Source organism: Physcomitrium patens, chromosome 4 (assembly GCF_059467195.1).
Source record: "Physcomitrium patens ecotype Gransden chromosome 4, ASM5946719v1, whole genome shotgun sequence".
NCBI lineage: Eukaryota > Viridiplantae > Streptophyta > Bryopsida > Funariales > Funariaceae > Physcomitrium > Physcomitrium patens.
The window spans coordinates 12,172,006-12,195,241 of NC_143413.1; the positions used below are offsets into that span (position 1 = coordinate 12,172,006).

Below are 23,236 nucleotides of genomic sequence, written 5' to 3' on the forward strand. Positions count from 1 at the left end.
TATTTTGTTAAGAAATATAAAGAATTTAGGTTTCTCTTGCAATACCTTGAATCATCAAAAAATCACCAAAATACTTGGACAAGTACTCGCTTCTATTTTATGTACACAAAACTTTCATTTTAGACTCACATTGCTTCTCTATAAGTACTTTAAATACCTTAAACCTTCAAAAATATTCATTTATAGCTTTAAGGATAAAAATCCACATATTATTTAAAAAATTATCAATAAATATGGTAAAATATCTTAATCTTTCCATTGATGGCCTCCTCATAGATTAAAAAATATCCAAATACATAATCTCCAATAACTTGCTTTTATATCTTATAACTTTAATTAAAAATTAAGTTTTTTTTATTTTAAATATAATTTTTAATAGCAAGATCTATAGCATTGTTATATGATTCAGTAAGATTCAAGCCACTTACTATAGATTAGAAATTCTTTTTAATTTTGGCATTAAAATGATCAAGGTGTTGATATCAAATGCTAAATTTGTCTTGATCTTATAGAAATCCAATAAATGCCATTACTTTAGCTCCATTCATTTATATCAAATTATACCTTACAACCATATGAAATAATTTTGCTCATTAAAAGAAATTTTTTCTTCATCTTAGATACATGTAGGACCTCTTTGAATTTGATTTTCTTGGTTTTGTTTTTCATAATAATTTCTACTATAATAGATCCAATTCTAATAGCTTATACCATGCCATTATTTTCTATAAAAATTCTTCTTAATAGAATCTCTTCATAAATGTCAAATAACCACTTGTATAGTGCCATCAAAAATCCACTTAGACATGGCAATTATAGATATGTCTTCACTTGCAATGAATGCAAAATAATCACTCTCTTATTTGTCTCATATAATATTAGTATTTTTTCCATCTCCTTCCTTAACTTTGTAGCAATTTTAGATAAAGTGTCTTGATTTTCTATAAATGAAGTAAGTTCTTATATTTCTTATTACAAATGGTTTTTATTTAGCATATTATAAATTTCAAAAAGATAAAAAAAAAATAAGAACAAAGATTCATAAAACTTCCAAATTCACACTCAAATGTAAGTGATCTCATAATCTATTGAAGAAATAGAAATTAGAAGATCCAACACTTATGATCAATAAGATTATACTCAAAGAAAGTGTGGTATAAAGTAACTCTCACTTATACCCTTTTTTTACTTATAAGTGGTAGTTGATGCCCTAATAGATAAATTTCATCTTTTCACTTTTATATTTATCAAATGATATACCTAAAATATCCTTCAATATCTCATCTACTATAAAGATATTTTATTGAGTACATTTTATGATCTTATCTACCTAATATTTCCTTTACTATCTCACCTACTCCAATGATATGCCATGACACACATTTCATACTCTTATCTACCATTTGGATATTTCTTAATAAATCCATTATTCTTTTGACACTGTCTCTTAGCCCTTGACCTTGTAGCTAATCCTTTAACTACTAGCAACTTATTTAAGATAATATCCTTTAGATGATAAGTTATTCTAAATTTAATTTAATTTTTTATTTAAAAAATAATAATAGATATATTAAAAAAATTATATTTTTTATTGAAAATAAAATTCTTTTCTTTTTCTATGCTTAAGTTTTGATGTAATTTATATATTTTTTAATTTTAAATGTGCAATACAAGCTTTTGTATGGAATCAAGTATCTATTGATATGAATTTATTAAATATAAAAATATAAAATTATTATATATATAATTATTATTAAATTATTTTTTGATTTAAAATTATATAATAAGTATAAATATATGAAAATAAATATAATAATAGATCTTCTTTATATTTTAAAAAATAAAAACATAATAAAACTGTTTGGGTAGCATATCTAATAATTCTAATATGAAAATAGATTTGCAAAGAAAATTGCATGTCTTTTAAGAAGAATATTGAAATAAAATAATACATAAATTAAATTAGAACTATAAAAATTGAGTGTTAAGTAGGCACCTGGTATCTCAATGTTTTCATATCTCCTTGTAAACAAAGTATGATTTTTGTTTGTACGAATTGTGATGTAAACAAAGTTGTACAGGGTTTATTAGCAGTGATGCCTTTTGGTTGGTTATTTTTTTGCTTGTTTTACTATTCTATTCAGCACCTCATGTTGTTCACGACAAATTATATTTCTATATGATGGAATCACATATGCAATTTCTGTGACCATTTAATACAGTGCCATGAGAGGCAACTTCTATAGATTCTTAAGCTTCGTCATTGTGCATGAATAAAAACGATGAAACCAATCAATTAGCAAAGAAACACAAGCAAATTCCACAGTGGATCACCCACACCCTCAAGTACTCATATAGACAAACAAGTTCACCCCACTTTCAGATCACAAAGAAATCCATCAAAACAATGTATTCACAAGGGCAAATGGGATTGCAGAGTGAGGCTACAACACTACGGAAAACCTGTACATGTTTGCAAATGGCACCATCCCTCAGAAATTTTCTTCAGGAAAGCTGTCTGTGAAGATGAATACCAGGGGGAGATAACCAGCTTCAACTCCTTATTAGGACGTTGGATACTGTAACCGCTACGCTGTAGACATGAAAACTGCTTCCAGTGCATAGCAGCAGAAACTATCCCGTTGAGAATATAGTGTATACAATTATATAAGCCCGAAACAATTTCGAGTTAATTTAACAAGTATTTAGAAATTAAGATGTGTGGATTTAGCTGTGTCCATTTTCGACTAAAGTCTTAGAAAAACCCTGGCTGCGAGTGGAGGCCATTTCACTTTTTCTGATAAGTGAATTCAGGACGGCTGACATACAACATTCAATTTTTATGTGCTCAAGTATACAAGACCTAAAAACTCCGATGGAATGTCTGTGGCAAGGTCAGAAAGAAGATACATTGTCTATGAGTGTATCCGGCAAGATCTCGCAGTAAACAGCAAGACAATGTCCTTCAGCGTCCTGTTTCAGCTTGCTAAAGATGTGCAACGCAATGCACACCAATAAGAACATCGTTCCAGTAAATTCCAAGCACCATGCCAATCTGTGGCATTCAAAAAGTCTTAAACGCTGCACCACAGCGACTCTCTACTAGCTCCAAGTGGGTGCCATTTGTCCAGTTTACCTTAGACGTACTTAAAACTAAACGATCAGGCCATAGTGTACACCAGCCACAGAGAAAGGAATTACTGTCAGGATCAAAGATCTGTTTCTAGATCTAATGCTACCATGCAGGTGAAGTACCAAAATAGGACTCCGCTGACATTTTCGGGACCTAAGATGTCAGGAATCAAGATTGAGTGCCTTTTTTGGATATTGGTACCGTCATAAACCGTTCTTGTAGAAATCACTGACGTGACGCCATAAGAATACAAAAGAGTGACTGTTATATGCGATGGTCTAGTTGCATAACAGTTGGTAGTAAGAATTCACAATCGTTCACATTAAACAAGGAGATCACTCAAATGTCAGTGAAACATCCTCAGATGTAGAGAAACTTCCTACATTATCCAAATTTGAAGATAGCTGGAAAAAAAATTCCGCTAACCACTCATAATCTAAACACTATTTAGATCCTCAACCGCCCGACTTACAGCTATGCGATGTATGATATATCCTAAGAGTAGAATCCGACTACCAACAGGCAGAACCCTTGATGAAATCATGAGCAGAGGTGAACAAAACATGCTCTTTCGGTTGAACATTTTGCCTTCGCCATCGCCCCACTGCAGCTTCTTCAAGCATCCTCACCTATAATTCGTGACAAATAGGAGAAAAGAATTGCTGTTAGGTGACTGCAAGACCGTAGCTATTGTCCACTAGCAACGATAACCAGTCTGAAAAAAGAAAAAAAGGCAGATATATGTATAAATATATATATATAGATAGATAGATAGATAGATAGATAGAGAGAGAGAGAGAGAGAGAGAGAGTTGCACAACGTGACGTAAGTGCCAATTTGAGATGGCAGCCAACTCAAATGAAATGCGTGTTATTAATACTAAGAAATTGAAGTAAATGTACTGTCAGCGGTACCATAAATGTGCAAGTTTTATGCATGCTGGATGAACATCATTTCACATACATAGGATGATGCTATACCTTCTGCACAACAAAAGGCTCTCCAATAGAAGTGAGTGGAGCGGGTCTGATGGTGAGCAAGCCATTATTATTCCCAAACACAACATCTGTGAAGTAGCGATCTCCGACCTGCCCATTTTCAACAAAAGAGGGTAATCAGAACAAGGATTGCTAGAGTCACTCTTGGTCCATGACACATAAAGCAAACAGTGGGTCAATCTTTGCGGATCCTATCGTATGATTTTAAAGCAGCAAGTCTTCTTCCTGCAAGTACGGGCTGAAAGGCCATACACTTAGACGTAGCCATTTAATCATATCACAGTGTCTGCTTTGATAGGTAGCTGTGATGCATGGAAAAAAAAAAAAAAAAAAAAAAAAAAAGACAAATACCATAATAATCCTTGACGGGTCACATCCGAAGTGCTTTACAAGATCTTCAGCTGTTCCTGCTGGTTTTTTCGTCCCTGCGACATGCCACACACTCAAACACTACCTATACTCCATTTGAACCAAATTACGAGTAATCTACTCATGTGGAGTAGGTGCCAAAATAAGGTATAACCACTTGGCACAATCACGCTTTAGAAAAGTGAATATTTTCATACTGACAAACTTCAAACTCCCCCCATCTTGAACTGCACTTGTGACCAAAAATAATACCTGACACCTAGGCCATTGTAAACACATGCACAAAGCACCAGATATTACATGAAAAACACTGCGAGTAATCTAAGTAATAGGACAATCCAAAAGCAGGAAAACATACCATGGCGAATAACAGGAATTCCTAGTCTCTCCTCTAAAGCTTTAGCCTCCACTCCATCAGGATCGAATTGATATAATCCTGTTTTGGACGCAACTCTCATTCTCTTAGGATAGACACTAATCAAGATCCAATGACAATTAACTTGTAGGATTCTATATTCTTTTTACACCCATTATAATTGAGCCAGTTTATGCATTATCAAACTGTTGGCAATAGGATTCAAATATGTTTCTTATACTAAAATCTGCATCACGGCAGTATCCACAGTGACGAGCAGCGAAGCGACCAACGTACCAGCTGAGTTACTTAACAAGGCAATTCGACCCTCAAAAACTGATTGGCATTCTTGCAGGGATGTCGAAAGGGCTGGCCATAGAGCAAACGCATAAGGTGCGGTGAGAGTGTTATCCTTATCGAACACCACACCTTCAAAACCATGATCATGTAAAGCCTTCCAGTCTATCCACCTGCCAAAATCAACTGCGTACTTTTCATTGTTGGCGTCATCTCCAAAAACGGGTTTCTATGTAACAACAATGCCTTAATGGTCACACGTTGATTAAGTTCGAAAACAAATAAAAACTACAACTTGACTACTTGTTAATCCAGACGCTGTTGATAAACTCCATCAGAGTAATTTAATCCACACTGTTCAGGGACTTCGTTTATAAGAGACTTAGACATCAAAAAAGTTGCACTTCTGATAAGTTATGAGCGTCAACAAAGAACATGGTTTGTTCCATGACATTCAACATACCACATCTCTCGTTCAATCGTTGCATTGCACATGAGCGACTGGTTCCAAACGTGAATTTAGAAATTACCGTATGTCTGGGACACTAATATGTGGGATAGCGAGATGTTGATCGTGTAACATTACTCTAGATGCGAATTGAATCCCCGCAATGTTGACCCTCTGCCCCAATTTCGACCAAATCGACTTCTTCACGTTCACGCCATCTTTTACATCGCGGTCTGGACCCTGTGGCTCGAGCTGCCCCATGTCCTCTGAAACCCTGATTGTGGCTGGCACTTCTAGGGACTCCAAGGAATTAGCTTCTTCAGCTACTCCTGAGTCTGGACTCTGCTTGTCTGCACCAAATCTCGCATTTACACGAAACAAATTCAAAATCGGCCGCCAAAACATTTTCCCACTTAATTTGGACTACTTTTCATCAACCCCATACCCCAAACTTCAAACAAGAAAACAGAAATAACGCAGCCTGCGAATCCAAAGCTGCATAAAACTCTCAAGCATGAAATTTTAGAAAGCATCACTAACCCATCCCACTTGCATCCACGACGGCGTCCACAGCTCCCCTAGCCTCAACTCGAAACCCAGACAGATGTCCAACCCTCAATTGCACTAATTGTGGTCTACAAACCCAGTTGTGCTTATTGAACCAACATCTCAGACCAACAGGAGCATTGTCGCGAACCGGTATGCGAGCACTGTAGCTCAGAATCCGTAGGGAATCCGCGGAGGATGGAAGGGAAGAGCGCAGCAAGTGGGTGCCAAAAGAAGATCGCATGGCTGAACTGGGTGCATCACAGATTCACCGTCAGAAACTGTAATCCTAGAAATGCGACCAAGAAATGAAAAAGCTGATCACCGTCCAGCTGCAGCGGTAAGAGAACCAAACATCACAACTGATCCTGGCGACCGAATTGAATGATCCTCAAGACAACCCGAGCCCAAACAATGAAAGCATGAGATCAGGGAAAATGAGGACTAATACTTGCGTTCTGCTAAATCAGTTCACCTGCCTGAATCACAAAACACTACACAATTGCTCAAGACAAAACCCAACCCAACACATTTGCCACCACCATCGTCACAGGCTTCAAAGTAAACATACCAGGAAGTCACGAGGGAGGGCGCAAACGCGGTGGAATTGGCAGAGCTCCAGAAAGCCCGTTGGTATGTGAGAGTTCTCTGGGTTACAAGAGGCAGAAGACTCAAAATGTTTCAAGCACAAGACGAATGTGGGGGTACTTTGCCTTTGAAAGCTTCATGCATGGCTGAAGAGGCCTTGTAAACCCTTCTTTTTGTAAGTGCCATGGAGACCGTTCCTATGGGAAAAATCCTCTACTCTAGTGGTCTCTTCTTAATAACCCATTCAAAAGTTTCACAAACCTCCATTTTTTCACAAACAAAGCCATTCCTTGTCCTGATTCTTGCTTCAAGGATTCCATTTTGTTTGCTCACAAATCTGAATCTAAATCTTTTTTTGCTATCACATGTATATGTTCAACACATCTCTATATAACCCTTTTTATGGTTTTCTGAACCTTAGTCCCCCAATTCAATATTGGATATCTTTCTTCTTACATGCAACATTTCACCTAATAAAATTTTCTTTCACAATCCACATAAATTTTTACATCCTTAGTTTAGCAAATGAGAGTACTAACAAATATTTGCTAAGATTGGAGTTAGCCTTGCAAGAATGTCCAAAGTCATGTATACAAATGGCTTTTATTGCTAAGTTATAACCATAGGCTTCAATTGGCAACATTTGGTTTTACTCTACCAAAAGCTTAGTTTTTTAATATATTTTTATAACAAAATTGATCCAATGAAGAAGGAACAAACAAACCAACCATTTGTATTTGTATTTTTTTGGATAATTCTTTTATTTAAAATTGATAATTTTTCTCTTTGTTCGTAGGACATATATTTGTTAAGCGTACAAGTAAACACAAATCTGATCAAATTTGGAGCTTGTAGTTATACAAAAGTGTTTCAAGTAGCATCAGGAACTTGAAGAATGCAGTTTCATAAAAACATTAACCTCCATTATTGTGTGCAATATCTTTTTGTAGAATAGTCTTATTTTTTAATTTTTTAATTTTTTTTTAATTGGATATCCTCCATAATTTTTTTAAAAAGTGGTTGTTCAAGAAAATTTTACTCATGCATCATCATCTTCTTTGCAATTTATTTTTAATTAACTATAAAAAGTTTATATCCATCTTTTATCACATACTTTTGTACACACAACAATTTTTCTTTTCTCGAGTAAGATTTAAAATTTTAAAATTGCTTCAGCAGCAAAAGCGTATCTGTTTCGTTTTTAGTTCTTATTGTTTCTGGTGAAAATTAATCTATTGTAATCAACCCAACTAGAGAGAGGATATGAATGGTATAAAATACACTTTTCTGGTTTTCACCAAGAGACGCGGTTCGGATGAATGACGCTCATGGATGAAGTATATGGACGTATAGGACGGATGGATGACGAAGCTGAAGGCTTCTCGCGGGCTGGGCTTGGGAATTCACGGTGGCAATGGAGAATTCTCAACCAAGCTGACCTGGCTGATCCCCAAACCCTAATTCTGCACAATCCCCGCCAATTACGTATTGCACAGAGCGTCCCTGGCTATGGCGGACATGGCAACTGCAGGTTCTTTCTCGCGCTTGGGCTCGCTCTCGACCCTCCGCCTCTGGACGCTTCGCCGCTCGCTCAAGGTCGCTGCGTCGACGACTCCTCGCGTGAGGAGGGAATTCGCCCGGGATCAGGGGGCGTGTGCGCTCGATTTGCCCCTGCGTAAGGGATTTTCGTTGCGGGAGCCTTGGCAGGGGTTAGTTGGAAGAGGACAACGAGTGGTAGGATTCGACGCAGGAAGAGAAACCTGGGAGGGAGGGCGATTGCGGAGAGCGCTGTGTGTGGTGATGGAGAATATAATGGGGTTGGAGGAGGAGGAGGAGGTAGAGGGGTTGGACACCGTTAGGCTGACGGAACTGGAGGAGAAGATTTTCGATGTTCTTATTGCAACATTGAAACACTTTGGGCTGAGCACGGAGCTGCGGGTGGCCGGAGGATGGGTTCGTGATAAGGTGAATTCGTAGTTGCATTCTTGTTCGTGAGACCAGATGATTTCGCCAAATTGTGCGCGTGAATGTTGGGGGTCGGGAGATGTAATTGGGATTGCTTGGCGCTCTTCGCGCTTTTTATGAAATACGTGAATTTGGAAAAGGATTCATGTGCAACCTGGTGCCATGGAGAGTCCGACATTGAGTCGGTCGAGGTCATTTTCTCTGCATTTTTTATTTATTTTCGTATCGCTGTTGGAGATCAGCCTGAGTAGAGTCGGGGGTTTTGGGTTGAAGAGAGTAAATTATGGTTATTCCAGTAGGTATATAGTAATATAGTTGATGATAGCAGTAGAGATTCCAGTACACCGAAAAATCAAGGGTACCAGAAATTCGGAGGCCTTCCGATCGCAGTGGACTTATTGCATCAATTTTAGTTTCTAGCACGTTGATGTTTTCTTTCGTGTTCAATTTGGCAGCTCCTTGGGAAAGATTCAGCTGATATTGACATCGCGCTAGACAACATGTTAGGCAAGGACTTTTGTGAGAAAGTTAACGACTATCTGAAAAGCATTGGAGAGTCTACCACAGGGGTTGGGGTCATTCAGAGGTACATACTTTCCTGTCCGGTTTCTCTGTCGTTGTCGCTGGATGTTTGCTTTCAGTAATGAACCAACCCTTGCAAATCATGTACAAGCCGGTTAAACTTATACGCATTATGAAACTTGTCACTTAATTTTCAATAATTCTGTCCCTGCAGCAATCCTGAGCAGTCAAAGCATTTGGAGACGGCCACCATGAAAGTGAAGGGTGTTTTCGTGGATTTCGTAAACTTACGAGCAGAGACGTACGCGAATAACAGCCGTATTCCAACTATGGTGCGTGTGTATTGGGCCAGAATACCAATGCATTGAAGATTTCCGTAATTCTGTCGTCTTCCATCTACCATCGTGTCAACATTGCCTGGGGATTTGTTTTGACTTGCAAATGAAACTTCCACTTCGGAGTATTTTAGTGGTCTGAAGGATATTTACGCTAGTGACCCGTGTTATAGATTCTGACTTCGATGGGTTCCCCAGGAATTCGGAACTGCCGAACAAGATGCTTTTCGGCGGGACCTGACTATAAACAGGTTTCGACGCCATTCCTGGATATATGCTGGATATTTAAAACTGCTCCTGGAATCATATTGACGACGTATTTTGTAAATTAGATACTCAGTTGTACTTCGATTGTGTTGGGCAGTTTGTTTTACAACATCAACAAACGTTCCGTGGAGGACCTGACGTCACAAGGTATGCAACTCTTAATCTGTTCAAGCTACCATACATGTGTGCAGCTCAATCTGAACGCAAGTAGTTTTTGGGTGTCGTTTCGTTGCTTGTAATTGTTCCACTGGGCACATTTTTCACGTAGTTACGAATTCTGTTTATACAGTAAAATAATAGTTCTGTTTAAAAAAGGAATGCCTGGTAGTTCACCGTTGGTTCATTGCTGCATCAACTTTATATTCCAGTTTATGGCGGTCTCGACAATGACGGCATCCTCTCTTTTCTAACAGGAATCAAAGACTTGAAAGCGGGAATTATCCGCACTCCCCTTCCTCCGAAAGAAACGTTTCTAGATGATCCATTACGCGTGATGCGGGCTGTGCGCTTTGGTGGGTCTTTGATGGCACATCTTTCGAACTTTTTCATCATTCCGCATACAATTATTTCAATTGTTCCATAATTTACAACATTATCTTGGCTTTCATTTCACCAGGTGCACGGTTTGGATTTAAGCTGGATGACGAGCTTAAAAAGGCGGCTTCATGTGATGAAGTTAAGTCAGCGCTCGGCCACAAAGTGAGCCGTGAACGTATTGGCAAAGAGGTAAACGACCATTCTCGCAGAAATGAGCTTCATGCGTTCCTGCTTTTCGGAAGGGGTCGCTACAACTTGGCTTCTCGCTGCCTTCATTAATAGGACTTCTACTCTGCTCCAGATTGCTCTGATGTTGAATGGAAAGAAGCCAAATACAGCTATGCGGTGTCTGGAACAGCTACAACTTTTTCCAGTTATTTTCACGAGTATACTTTGCAACATTAAGCCGCCACTTGAGGAAAATACTGGGAGGTAACCATTGTGTTTTTGCTGTTGCTCTGAATTAACATAGAACGGAGTCAACTTCAGCTGTACATTGTGGTTTGCCTGAGCAATTTCTGGATGTGTAGGTTGTGTGTTGATTATATGGAAGCAGCTGGAGATGTCTTTGAGGCCTTCGAGGCTGAACTCGAGGTTGTTCCAAGTACAGTAGGGGCACCAAGAAAATTTACGGTATGGGCGCATGTTGGATATCTCTTCAAAAATATTTGTAAACGATTTCAAGTCGTCCTGAATTGCTGACATTGGAAGTTGTATATATTGATTACATGTCAAACAATTTCTCGCAATGTATAGGGTGAGGAAAGGAGATTGTTTTATCTATCTAGCTTACTTCTTCCACTACGAAATGTTACAGCTTCAAATTTAGGGAAGAAAGGCGTGGTGAGTTCCACTCTAATGCTTTGTTTTCTTGCCATTGGTGTCATTCTCTGCAGCTCAAGTCCCGTGAGTTTCAAATATTGTAATATCTTCAAGTAGGCAACTGTCTTTTGACTTTGCTCGTCCTTTAAGACTTTTACCCATACCATGGATATCCTTACTCACTCTTACCTGAGTTTTGATGGCTTGTTTACGTACATTGTGAGCTACCAGGAAGTGTCTATATCGGAGCTCATTATCAAGGAATCCTTGAAGCTGAAATCGGACGACGCCAAAAAGGTTTGTATAGGGTGCTCACTGCTGGTGTATGTATAGTGCACCTTTTGAAGCTGCTTTTGTAGATGAACAACATAGAATTATTTTCTCATGCTGGAGACTTTTATTGTTTTAGCTTCGTGAAAGCGATCATTGATTTGCTTTCATGTGATTCTTCAGATATTTATGTTAGACAAGAATGTTTCTTGGCAGGTATTACAGCTTCATAGTGCTGCTGAGCAATTTGTGGAACTTACGGAAATGTTACTCGTTGATGCACCTGAAAGGACTGACGAAGGTTTTCAATCAGAGAAGAGAGTACGAGCAGGTTTGCGTTTCACTCTTAATTATGCACTCGCTGGTTTGATAACGTAACCAATCTTTGGGTCGTCCAGCCTCCTGGTTTTGATGAACATTTAGCTGCTAAATCATATTATGATTCGATTCATGTATAGGTTTGCTGCTGGGAGAAATCAAGGGCATGTGGCGCCTGGCTTTGGTTCTTTCGTCAGTTCTTTCTATTCCACTTGATGAAACCAGTTCAAGCCACTTGACGGAGAGGACAAATAGCTGCCTAATCGTTGAAGCTACTCTACTGAGATTAGGTGAGAAGCTCTAAGACGGGAATTAATAAATTAAGAAATCGTGTGGAATTGGTGCTGCAGTGTTCGTTGTGGGTTTGAATCACCGAGTCCGCGATCTAACTTGTAATTATGAGAATTATCCTGCAGGACTTGAAAAAGTGTGGGACAAAAAACCATTATTTGATGGGAAGAAAGTAATGAGCCTTCTGGGACTAACTAAAGGTGGCCCTCAAGTGAAAGAATGGGTACCCTTCCTCAGCCATTTTTATATTCATTTATTTCTTTGTTTCTCTTTTAGTATTCTCTCGCATACATTAATCAGTATGGTGTATGTTTATTTCTCTTCATCTTTGTAACGTTTGTCGTAATTATATAACATTGTAGGTGGGCTTAACCTGTTTCATTTAAGATCCTGGATTCGCAGATGACCAGGTTTCACAAGTGGGAGCTTGCTCATCCAGAAGGTACTGAGGAGCAGTGCTTAGAATGGTTTCAAGGGGAGCATGTAAAGCGCCTGAAGTCAAGCTAACGTTCTGACGATGCCTCAACTGGATGACACTTCTTATTTCGGCGGCTAATTCTTTCTTGAGTCATGTAAATCTGCGCATTCGTAATCACCGCATTTGCAATCGCGAATTGTTTTGGGAGCTATGTAAAGGTGGAATACCAATTTGAATCGTATGGAGAGACTAAAAAAATGTCACCAAGTGTGCGCTGGTTGTACCACAATGCCCATTTCAAAAAGATTTTGGCTAGTGCATTAATTACCGTGAAATCCAAGTAGCAGTACTATTTGTAACTAAGCTCATAATATGAATCAAGCACTTACTTATTTTTGTTTTGTGGCATCATTTTGATGTCTGAAATTGAACTTACTGGCATCATGTGTTAGCATTTTCGCCTCAGTTGCCCACAGAATTTATAATTGTGTTCATTGTCAATTATTAATATTTTCTTAATTTAATACAATAATAATCTAAGACATACTTAGTTATTTGTGTTTTAAAAATTCAGATTTTAATTGAATCCTCAATTTTTCCACAAAGAACACACTGCAAAAGAAAAACATGATATTTCTATACAAGCAATAACATAAAATGATTGTATCATATTAGTATTCATCTAAAAAGGAAGTATAGATTACATCATTTTTAAATTCCAAGTTTTGAAGGGAGAATTAATTGGACAAAAGTAATGATATTTTGTGACTTTGCAATAATAGATAACCCTCTTAGTGTTGGTAGTGTAATTGATGTTGAGCCATAAAATAGAGAAGTTTAGACTATTGGTTGTTGTGTTAGTGATATTAAAAAAATACACTAAGTGTAAGAGATTGAAAAATATTTTGACTAGTATTTTGTTATGTTTTATTTTTTTATTTTTTATTTAAATTAAATAGTCACAAACAAAATAGAAGATATTATACTTAGATTAGGATAAGAATGTCATTGTACTTAGGAAGTATATGAAGTGATAAATCTAGAAGAGACAAGAGTAATCTCCCATTTGGAGGCATATACACCTAATTGAACATACATGAAGAACATGATTTTTACTAGCAATTAGAATCTATAAATAATTAAGTTGCCTATGTCCAGAATGAAGTATACCTACTAAGATTCTTATTTCTAATTTTTTTAAAGTATTACTTTGATTTCTTAATGCAAAAAAATTCTAAAAAGTTCAAATGAAGATAAATATAAATAAATAAATGTATGAAATAACCTTCACAAGAAAATAAAAAATTGTAGTACTTTTATTTATATTTGGCATGTTTGTGCATGTTTTAGACTATGATCTAAAAAGGGATTTTATAACTATATAAGAACTTAACAATCTTAATTACTTAAATATTATAAAAGTCTCAACTTTGGTAACATGAAGGAACTACCAAACAGATTTTTAAAAATTGCACAATATGTGGTTGGCATCATAGGACTTGTTTTTAAAATAAGCTCAAACTATCATATTTTAGATGAGCTTTATTTTTGAAAAAGCTTAAATTGAGGTGTAAATTGAAGTATAAAAGTTTCAATTTTTTAATTCTATAATATTTAAGAGTGAAATAATAACCTATAAACTCTTTCTTTTATTTAGTAACATCTTATAGTAACAAAGAATGTAAGGCCCTTGTATTAGCAAAATCAAAATCAATTTCAACTTTAAGCATGAAAATAAATTTATATAATATTACATTAAAACTTGAAGACATTTAAGTAAGATTATTATGGAGGAATTTTAGAGGATCTAGTAGAAGACATACAATGTAAAGATTTAAAAAATTAATATAGAAGGCTTTATGCAAGTTCAAAATTAAAGAAGACCCAAAACCAAGCACCAAGAAAATAATATTAAGATCTGAATTGATAATTGTATTTCATATTTATAAGAGTAAATCTTTAAAAAAACTCTTTAAGGAAATCATGGTGTCTTAAATATATAAATGAAGACATTCCAATGTCTATCAAACTTAACTCGAAGTACCTTATTTTAAATCTAAAAGAGATTTTTGACAAGAGAATTAGCATGTTTGTAAGTTACACTCACCATAGACAAGGCCTCAAAGAATACTAGAAAATCTTTTAAATATCTAAATAATTAACCTTAAAGTAATCTCTTGCAGGTCATTGAAGTTATAAAGAACATTCAAAAAGTGAATTTGACAATTTCAAAAAATAATAATATGTTGTTTACATAAGTAAAAGAGATATAAAAAGAGATTGGAGAAAAGATATATATAAAAAAAAAAAAAAAAAAAAAAAAAAAAAAAACTTTGATAAAGATAAAGAGATCTATTTTTAGTTATTGAAATAGATGCATCTAATAGACAAATCATTAGAATTGGATATACATTTGAACATAAAGTTAAGTAATACACGAATTCAGCTAAAACATTTAATAATATAGTTGTTATACTACAACCAACTACTTTTAGAAATATCAAAAGTTTGGAGTAAATATGCAATACATTTAAATAAGAAAAAACATAATGCTTTGGCTATAATTTAAAGATAACCAATTAAATATAATATAAGTATTATTTAAAAGCATATTTGTTTTTGCACACTAAAAGAAAAACTTATATTCTATATTTTTAACTATGTCTTTCATATTATTTGAATCTTTGGAAAAAAATTATATTAGTGAAATAAGCATAAGAAATATTATTCTTCAATCTTGTCACTTTCTTTATTCTAAAAATTAATTGTTTTTTATAATCAAAAAATTACTTCCAATAGATTTAGTAAATCATACGAAATAATTAATTTCTGGAATATAAAAAGAAACCTAAAAAAACACACATATACAAAATTTAAGGTTTTTATTTTAAAACTTCTACATTCAAAGTTAATCTAAAATAATAATTAAATATTGTGAATATATATGCATCTAATAAATACCATAAAATAATTAAATTATGCATTAATTTGACAAAAATATTATCTGAGGAAAATCCAAAATAAATTATAATACAAAGAAGAATCTAATAAATAAATATTCTACTTATAGAAGAATATTATTACTTGATGAGACTAATACTTAGCATCTATCTAAATCAAATTTAAATTTAGAGGATTCTCTATGTAATTTAAAGACATTTTTCATGTAAAATGATTTTTTTTTTATTATTTTATGATCTAAAGACTCTAACTTAAGTTAATAAAATTTGAACTATAAAAAAATGCAAGAATTATTTTTACAATAGACTTAGAAATTTATCAACTTTTACAAGGTTAATTCAAGCTCAATTCATTCTTTAAAACACTCTATAAATTCAATTTTTCTACAAAGTCTTTAATAAATAGAAAAAAAATGTTAATTTAATTTAAAGAATAGAAGTAAGAAGATATTAATTAAAAAGAAAAAAAAGAAAGTTCTATTGCATTTTTAAAATTTATCAAAAAAATAACATTAAGCATTATTTATTTCAAAGCTTTGTAATAATCAAAGAAATAAGATCAATGGCAAACAATATACAGATGACATATGCTTAATCTTCTTTGCTGATTAATAAAAATATCTTCCAAACTTCCTACATATGATTACTACTTTAGAATCTTTGATGGATAAGTTCTTTTTTTAATAGTTATTATTAGAATAGTAATATATGAATTCATATTAGATTAAACCTTTATCAATAATAATATTAAATATCTTTGAAAAAGACATGGAAAGTTATAAGACCTTATAATTAGATAGCATAAGAATAGAACTCTTGAAAAGGTTATAAGACAATGTAAACAATGATAATTAAGAAGTATTAGCTCAATATTAAAATTTTCTTGGTTGATAAATCCTCAAAATTTGGATATGGTACTATCAACTTTTTCCTAAAGAACAATTGTTGGTTGCCTATATAGTGTAATTTTTTTTATTTGAATCTCTTAAATTTATAAAAATGTTAAAGAAACTCTTGTTATCTATGTGTCTTATTGATTTGTCAATTCTAATATTGGTTAAGGTGGTAAATAAAATTGATGCATAAAAATGATAAAATTTCTAAATTTTACTTACATTTATGCTATAAAATTCTTTATTTGTATTAAATTTTTTTATAATTATAATAAAATCATAATTGCTATGTAAAAAAAAACACAAAGAAAGTAGTGTTACAAAAATAATATTAATTTGGAAGATAGTTATTTATAAGCTCCAATTTTTTTTTTCTCTATCTTTTTGTCTCTTTATTTATATATACGTATATATAACTTATTCTTCACAAAAAAAAAAAAAAAAAAAAAAAAAAACATTAAATTTTGATGTTTTATATATTAATCTTATTGAATTATCAAGAACATGAAATTAAATATAACTTTGAAAAGATAATATATTTGTATATTGCTACATAGAGACAAAAATAAATAAATAAATAAATAAAAATAAATAAAAATAACTACAATAAATTTTGCCTAATACAAAGAAATTAAATAATCTTGAATTAAAATTAGAACATAAGAAAAGCATTGACAAGATTAAATATGTCTACAATCTTGCCTCTATATATAATAGTTGTCAAGAAGGCTTTGTGGAAGCTTTCTACAATCCACAAGGCTTGTGGCCAAAACATCCAAATTGTAGATTGCTTTCATAGTAGCTTCCTAAAAGTACAGAACTTATATCACAAATTTTAACAACCATATAATATATCAAGAAGAATCTTAAGATATGATCCATATATAAAAAGATTCTTTGAAGTTTCCTAAAGAAGATGTTATCTACCTAACATATTTCTACCTACATTCATTTACTTCTATCTGCTCATGTGAATAAACATTCATTATGATGAATTATTTAGATTTAAAGAAATATATTTTTATTTAATGAAGAAAAATGGAACAATGTACAAACTAAGCAAATGATCTATTTTGATTTCCTTAAGTATAGTTGTATGCTGTCAAAAATCACACATGGCAAAAATGAAAAAAAAAAAAAAAACAAAACAAAACAAAACAAAAACAAAAAATAATATATATATATTGATGAAATAGAATGTACATGCTGATAACTATGACATGAATTCACGGAGATATAAAAATCGGATACAATTCAGTAATTGCAAATAATTACTTGATATCTCATAACAAATAAATAAAACTTAACTTTCCATTCTAGAATTTAAAAAATTGTGTGTGTATATGTCATAAAACTCCCAAGTATGTCCTATCGTTGAGGTTTAAGACTAAGAACACCTTGAATCTCCTTTGTCTCCCCATGCATTACATATGTCTCATCACGTCACACAAAGAGATAAAATAAACTAAAAACAAAACGGACATTAATTCTCAAAAGTGAGAAATCGATTCTTAACTTCTCACTAATCAAATCACCTCCTTTCGAGACCAGTCCACCAGAACCTCGACTCCTCCTCGTTTTTCCTGCTTCGAAGCTCAAGTGTCGGTGGCGATGGCGACGATCTAAGATGAAGCGTCCGAAACAATCGTGGATAGTGTGGACAGGAATGATGGAGTAGCTTCAGTATCTCGACAATGGTGAACAATTTCTGTGGGTGTGGTGAGGAATAGCGGATTAGGGTTTAGGGTTCAAGTGAGGATGGAGTCGGAGGAGTTGGGCTGGGAAAGTGGGCCATGGGTGTTTGGCGTCCAAATGCTCGCTTGTGCTGGCATGTTGGGTTACAGAAGCCTGGTGGTCCCCAAATCGCTAGCGATTGATAAGGCTGTTATTGTTCGATTCTCGGGTTCCTTCGTTACCTTCCAGCGCACTTTCCTTGCAGTGTTCATTCTTGCGTCAGGTTTGGGCTCTTTACACTCTGCCTGACACCATGGCTGTTCAATGCTGTAATGAAGTGCAATTCAGAACTTGGGCTTGTTTGTTCTTGCTCTTGTTGCATCTTTACTATGCAAAAGAGGATTTTTGTAGTTTTATGTCTTGTGATACTTAGCTCAATACAAGTTGTTTCTACCAATGCACTCTCGAGGATGTGTTTGGTTCTGTTTCGGTTTTGCAGCTGCTTTCCAACTTTTATGAAGTGTTTCTTGAGGAGAATTGTGAAGTATTTTGATTGGGTAGGAGGCACCTGTGGGGAATGCAGTGGCTGATGCATTGCAGGTTGTTTACACCGAAGCCTTATACGAGAGCTATGGTTTTAAAAGAAAAGAGATAGCTATATTGCTCGCTGTTGGATACGGAAGCTCGCTTTCCCTTGGCACGATTATTGCAGCTTCTGCTGACTACATGTGAGTTTATCGTGCGCGCCATACTCTACATTGTCAGTGTATTCGATTTAAAGAATTTATTCGTGTTGTATTGTTTAGCATTGTTTAGAATTGTTTAGCTAGGACAGTCCCTAGCTGCTGTCTTTCTCTCAAGAATTCAGACTCCATGAGGATCCTGCAGTACATGGATACAAAACACGTGTTCGATATTTGCTTTTACAGTTTCGATTGAAGGTTACCTGGACCAGAGGACTGACGTGATGCTTGAATTTTAAATTACTCCTGTTTTTCCTTGACGTTCAGAGGTCGCAAACGAGCTTGCATGTTATTCGGATTCTTCCAAGCTCTAGGATGTTTTGCCAAACAGTACCCTGAATTCCGCATACTGTGCTTTGCTCATGTCTCTCTGGGCATCGCAACGTCTCTTCTATATTCTTCTTTTGAGTCTTGGATGGTCGTGGAGCACGAAAAGGTACGTCTTTCCTCTAGCACGTTGGTCCCTGGGCATTCTCTTATCTTCTGCATATGTTTGAGGAAGTGGCTCTCTGTCTGTTGAGCCTGACATATCTTATTCATGAATCTTATTCATGGATCTGACCTAGAGTTGCGCAACCTAGGTTTCATGACAACCAATATTTACGGGCTGTACGATGCTCACAGACGATGACGTAATTCAGTAGATTTTCGCGCCTGTGCAGATGGGCTTCAGACAAGAATGGCTGAATGAAACTTTTTGGTTAATGGTATTTAGTAATGGGGTTGTTGCAACAGGTATTTGATACGAGTATCTCATTTAGATCACCCTTGCATATTATATGACTATTTTATATTTCTGCACCCTCTAAGCGCAACTGTACAGCATGGTCGATCCATGTCTAAGCTCAATATTACGACACACAGTCCTTCGATTGGTTTATGGTTGTCCCGCATTCAAATCCACCTCCTGTGATTTTGAACTCTGAAGTTATTTTCAACTTAACAGGTTGTGGAGCTCTAGCTAACGTGGTTGCAAACTGGCGGGGCTTCATCGGGTCTGCTCCATTAATTTCAGCAATAGTGACCGCTCTTCTCAGTATTCTAGCTGTCAAAAGAACATTTACTGAAAATGTGGGAACGTCTCCCAGCTTATGGCGTTCTATCGGCCATGCAGTGCAGTGTCTTAGCGGTATGTTGATTTTCCCATTTTCCACTTTCAGAATGTCCTGTGAATTTCCAACAGATTCGCTCTCGAAGGATGTCTTGTTCAGTAATTCCAGTAAATGCAGATATTTTGTTCATCAGCTGCGGCGTGGATATGGTCCAGTGCAGATAGGAAGGTGCTTCTTTTAGGATGGACTCAAGCGTGCTTTGACTTCTCAGTCGTTGTTTTTTGGTACCTGTGGACGCCTACTTTGGTGGTAAGTTAATTCTTCACAGCCATTTGTTTGGGTAGTGAGAATGGACTTTGTTAGTAGCTCCCGAGTTGGTTGGACATGCACTGTTATTGGAATTTGATCTCTGTGGATTCCTGGAGGTTTGTTCTTTATTGAATCTTTACTGCCAGAGGCTTGAACTTCAGGACTTTCATGAACTCTGTAGTATTTAATTAAAGCTTAGTTTGTTCAGTATTTATTAATGTTTTAGTTCATTTCTTTTCGACATGTTCTGTTTCCTGTCCTGGGTTTTCATTGCAGTCTTGAATTAAATCTGGTGGCATTGGTATTTCACAGGCAGATGGTCGAGAAGTCCACAGTGCTGTGATCTTTACAAGATTAATAGCATCCATGGTGCTTGGCAGTATAATTACTGCATGTTTGCTTCAGGGCCCTTACTTCTTCCGCCCCGAAAGCTTTCTTCCGATAGTTCTCTTTGTGGGAGGTATCTCTTTGTTCTTTCCAGCTTATAACCATCAGGTAAAGAACCATTTCATCTGCTTGAAGCTTTTTCGTCTCTTTTTTCTTCTTTTTTAGTTTTCTTTTACGTTTTTTAAATGCTAATTGGTAATTTTTTTCCCTTGCTTAGAAGAATGTACGGGTTAATGGTATAAACAAGTGAAGCTTTTATAATCTTTGGAGTCATTGTGGAATTATAATCATGCGCAGGAGGTGAAGGTGCTCTTGTGGTGCTTTTGTGTATTTCATACATGTGTTGGGATTGCATTGCCCTCTCTAGCTCGCCTTCGAAGCTTGTAGGTGCTCTCCTTGCATTTAGTGTACTTTTTATCAGTACACGGAATGCTTAACCTGTGCACTTTTTATGTACAGAATGTGATGATAATATAGCAATACTACCCACCTGTTATTTTCTGTTTTTGTGATTTTGAATGTGTATTTTAGTTTTGATCACATTGCAACCTCACTTTGTTCAACTGGGTTCTCGCTTCCCTTCAATCTTGCAGGTACATCCCAAACGACCGGCGAGCTGCAGTCATGAGCATATTTCGTATTCCTGTTTATTTTGCGGTTCTCGTTGTTTTAATACAGGTACCTGTTTTTAAATTACTGCGATTTAAATGCTTGCAGAAATGTAATTTATAATGTTCAATTCTGTAACCTTTTTTTGTATTTTTGTATGGTTTTCAAAATAACATGTGTTAGGTTTTGGAGTCAGGCAGCTGATGTGCTTTTAAAATTCATTTTATCGGTTATACAGGGAGGTTTGCATGAGAAACTGGACAATAGCACTATCTTCGGTACTGCTATTGCTGGGCTACTATCAGGAGCAGGATGTATACATTACATAGAACGTACGCGTGGATTGCCTCAAGGTAAGTGTTCGCAGCTCTGAAATATGCGTTCTTCCTGACCAGATATTGAATATCATATAATAAATTTGTTCAATATGTTCTTTTTCCTACTGATACCTGGTTTGACGATTTTGAACTTTTATTCTCGTGTTTTGCAGAACTTCCCCTTTCTGAAAGACCTTGAAAGCGTATCATTAGATACAATATCGGTATCAGTGGGAGATTAGAATCCCACACTTAATTTAGTAAACCAGAAACAGTTTGTCTTTGAAGCGGACTGGTTTAGCCTTCGCAACTGTGCATGATCGCAGCTGACGGTCGCTGGAGGTATGCACTGGGATTTGCAGAATATTGTAGAGAATGTGTGGCTAGCAGGGTGGTGCTTGTTACAACCAATCAGTGAGGCCAGGATTTAACATGATGCTGACATAGCATCAGTTGTCAAATTCATCACTGGCAATGTTTGTGTCTTCATTAGCATATCCATGTCTCAAATATGCAGTGATTTGACGGCACTTATTTACTCCCCACTTCAGGATTGATTTCAAGTTTAGAATACTGTCCTGAAGTCCAAAAGTCGAAGAGATGACTTCATGTTTAGCATTTCATGTTTTAAAGCACGGATGCTGTAAACAATGATACAAAATAATGTTCGTGTTCTCCACAAGATGTTGTGTTATGACATAACTGCTGGGTTCATTACAATATCGTCCTGTTGTTAGGTGAGTGTTTTTGCACACAACCAGGGTACAACGTGTGCATGCGGACACCTGGATCATCTTTAGTGCCTCCAGCCATGCCATTGCTCTATTCGCAATAAACAGCTGCGACTTTTTATGACGTTTCTGAACAAAACCTGGTGACTTTCCAGCTGAGGAGAAAGACCACCCTCCCTCATGTCAAGGTGAAGAATGCAGGTGGGCTCGTTGTCATATTTTAGTCTAAAGTAGTCCTCTGTAGATTAATGGCTTTTATGGCAATCATAACTTCCTCCTCTTCAGGGAAATCCTAGCAACAGCAGTAGCATAGAGCCCAAACTCACTTGTTATGATATGTTTAATGCAATTGGACACTTAAAACTGAAGGTAGCATACACTCATCCTTGAAGTGATCAATTTTGAGTAAATTTTATTTAGCTTACTCTTCTTTCATGTATGTGTATACTGTGTTGAGATTATATTATTTTCCGTTATTTTAGAATTAGAAACTTCTAGTTTAAGTGAAAATTAACATTTCACAATTTGTACATCTGAAAAGTTTCTAACATATGGTGATAAATAAATCATATTAAACTTACTGTATGTTGAAGTTAATTCAAACTAGTTAATAAAAATTATTGGATTGATTACTTATTATTTTTGTGTACATATGTACATGTTAGACTTTTGTAAATCTTTGCATAGAATCCTTTACGCTCAAATTAACAACATAAGATCCTAACATTGTTTAAAGCATGAGAATTTGTTCCATATAATTCTCAAAGATATTAGATTTAATGGTTGCCTTTGGAAACTAAGTAGATGTTGAGCTTAGTTATTGCCAACAACCCACCAAACGAGTAGGAACCACACTAGGAACCACACTGGGGCTGAGGCGGCCATTTGTGTTGGTACCAACAAATGGCGATGCTCTTGTATTTTATATGGTTGTATGTAGAGTATTTGTAAAATATCTAAATATATTAAAATATATTTGTTTAACAAAGTATATAAAAATATCAATCTTTTACCATAATATTCTATAATATTAAAATTTGCTCAATGTAATTTATTTGTATAAGTGCCAATATTGGTCTATG

The 23,236-nt window shown here is 35.3% G+C and overlaps 3 protein-coding genes across 7 annotated transcripts; 2 read left to right on the forward strand and 1 right to left on the reverse strand.

Moving 5' to 3' along the window:
* Nucleotides 1-3,426: 3,426 nt before the first annotated feature.
* Nucleotides 3,427-6,827, reverse strand: LOC112280904 (phosphatidylglycerophosphate phosphatase 1, chloroplastic). The gene is made up of 8 exons (XM_024516839.3): nucleotides 6,626-6,827; nucleotides 6,141-6,392; nucleotides 5,683-5,950; nucleotides 5,153-5,325; nucleotides 4,859-4,936; nucleotides 4,483-4,556; nucleotides 4,114-4,221; nucleotides 3,427-3,762 (listed from the first exon to the last, which is right to left on the reverse strand). Exons 2-8 carry the CDS (start codon nucleotides 6,388-6,390, stop codon nucleotides 3,646-3,648), a joined length of 1,068 nt encoding a protein of 355 aa, XP_024372607.1. The 5' UTR covers nucleotides 6,391-6,392; nucleotides 6,626-6,827; the 3' UTR covers nucleotides 3,427-3,645.
* A 1,383-nt stretch (nucleotides 6,828-8,210) lies between these two features.
* On the forward strand, nucleotides 8,211-12,871 carry LOC112280773 (tRNA nucleotidyltransferase cca2). Of its 2 annotated transcripts, none has more exons than XM_024516586.3 (15): nucleotides 8,211-8,699; nucleotides 9,155-9,285; nucleotides 9,436-9,553; nucleotides 9,755-9,807; nucleotides 9,921-9,970; nucleotides 10,237-10,335; nucleotides 10,440-10,549; nucleotides 10,662-10,792; nucleotides 10,891-10,993; nucleotides 11,117-11,203; nucleotides 11,414-11,479; nucleotides 11,669-11,783; nucleotides 11,911-12,060; nucleotides 12,187-12,284; nucleotides 12,449-12,871. In XM_024516586.3, the coding sequence occupies exons 1-15, from the start codon at nucleotides 8,244-8,246 to the stop codon at nucleotides 12,566-12,568; spliced, it is 1,887 nt and encodes a 628-aa protein (XP_024372354.1). In that variant the 5' UTR covers nucleotides 8,211-8,243; the 3' UTR covers nucleotides 12,569-12,871. The 2 variants fall into 2 exon arrangements, with proteins under 2 accessions (XP_024372354.1, XP_024372355.1); XM_024516587.3 differs by having other exon boundaries at nucleotides 8,212-8,699; nucleotides 12,464-12,871.
* Nucleotides 12,872-17,869: 4,998 nt separating this feature from the next.
* Nucleotides 17,870-22,105, forward strand: LOC112280831 (uncharacterized). 4 transcript variants are annotated; one of them, XM_024516702.3, is made up of 11 exons: nucleotides 17,870-18,289; nucleotides 18,590-18,734; nucleotides 19,017-19,185; nucleotides 19,412-19,484; nucleotides 19,696-19,878; nucleotides 20,022-20,110; nucleotides 20,423-20,605; nucleotides 20,795-20,880; nucleotides 21,091-21,175; nucleotides 21,345-21,459; nucleotides 21,597-22,105. In XM_024516702.3, the coding sequence occupies exons 1-11, from the start codon at nucleotides 18,091-18,093 to the stop codon at nucleotides 21,620-21,622; spliced, it is 1,353 nt and encodes a 450-aa protein (XP_024372470.1). In that variant the 5' UTR covers nucleotides 17,870-18,090; the 3' UTR covers nucleotides 21,623-22,105. The 4 variants fall into 4 exon arrangements, 2 of the variants coding, with proteins under 2 accessions (XP_024372470.1, XP_073389766.1); XR_016502632.1 differs by having other exon boundaries at nucleotides 17,905-18,289; nucleotides 20,795-20,884; XR_012217398.2 differs by having other exon boundaries at nucleotides 17,945-18,289; nucleotides 19,394-19,484; nucleotides 20,795-20,884.
* The last annotated feature ends 1,131 nt before the right edge of the window (nucleotides 22,106-23,236 follow it).

Coding starts and splice junctions, on each gene's coding strand:
- LOC112280904 (XM_024516839.3), bottom strand. CDS start 6,390: ATGCGATCTTCTTTTGGCACCCACTTGCTGCGCTCTTCCCTTCCATCC. Junction 5,326..5,682: donor ATTAGTGTCCCAGACATACG/GTAATTTCTAAA, acceptor TGATTTTGGCAG/GTGGATAGACTGGAAGGCTT. Junction 4,557..4,858: donor AATTCCTGTTATTCGCCATG/GTATGTTTTCCT, acceptor GGCATGTCGCAG/GGACGAAAAAACCAGCAGGA.
- LOC112280773 (XM_024516586.3), top strand. CDS start 8,244: ATGGCGGACATGGCAACTGCAGGTTCTTTCTCGCGCTTGGGCTCGCTC. Junction 9,971..10,236: donor GGAGGACCTGACGTCACAAG/GTATGCAACTCT, acceptor CTTTTCTAACAG/GAATCAAAGACTTGAAAGCG. Junction 12,061..12,186: donor AGCTACTCTACTGAGATTAG/GTGAGAAGCTCT, acceptor ATTATCCTGCAG/GACTTGAAAAAGTGTGGGAC.
- LOC112280831 (XM_073533665.2), top strand. CDS start 18,091: ATGGAGTCGGAGGAGTTGGGCTGGGAAAGTGGGCCATGGGTGTTTGGC. Junction 19,879..20,021: donor TGCAGTGCAGTGTCTTAGCG/GTATGTTGATTT, acceptor GGTCCAGTGCAG/ATAGGAAGGTGCTTCTTTTA. Junction 20,111..20,422: donor TGTGGACGCCTACTTTGGTG/GTAAGTTAATTC, acceptor GGTATTTCACAG/GCAGATGGTCGAGAAGTCCA.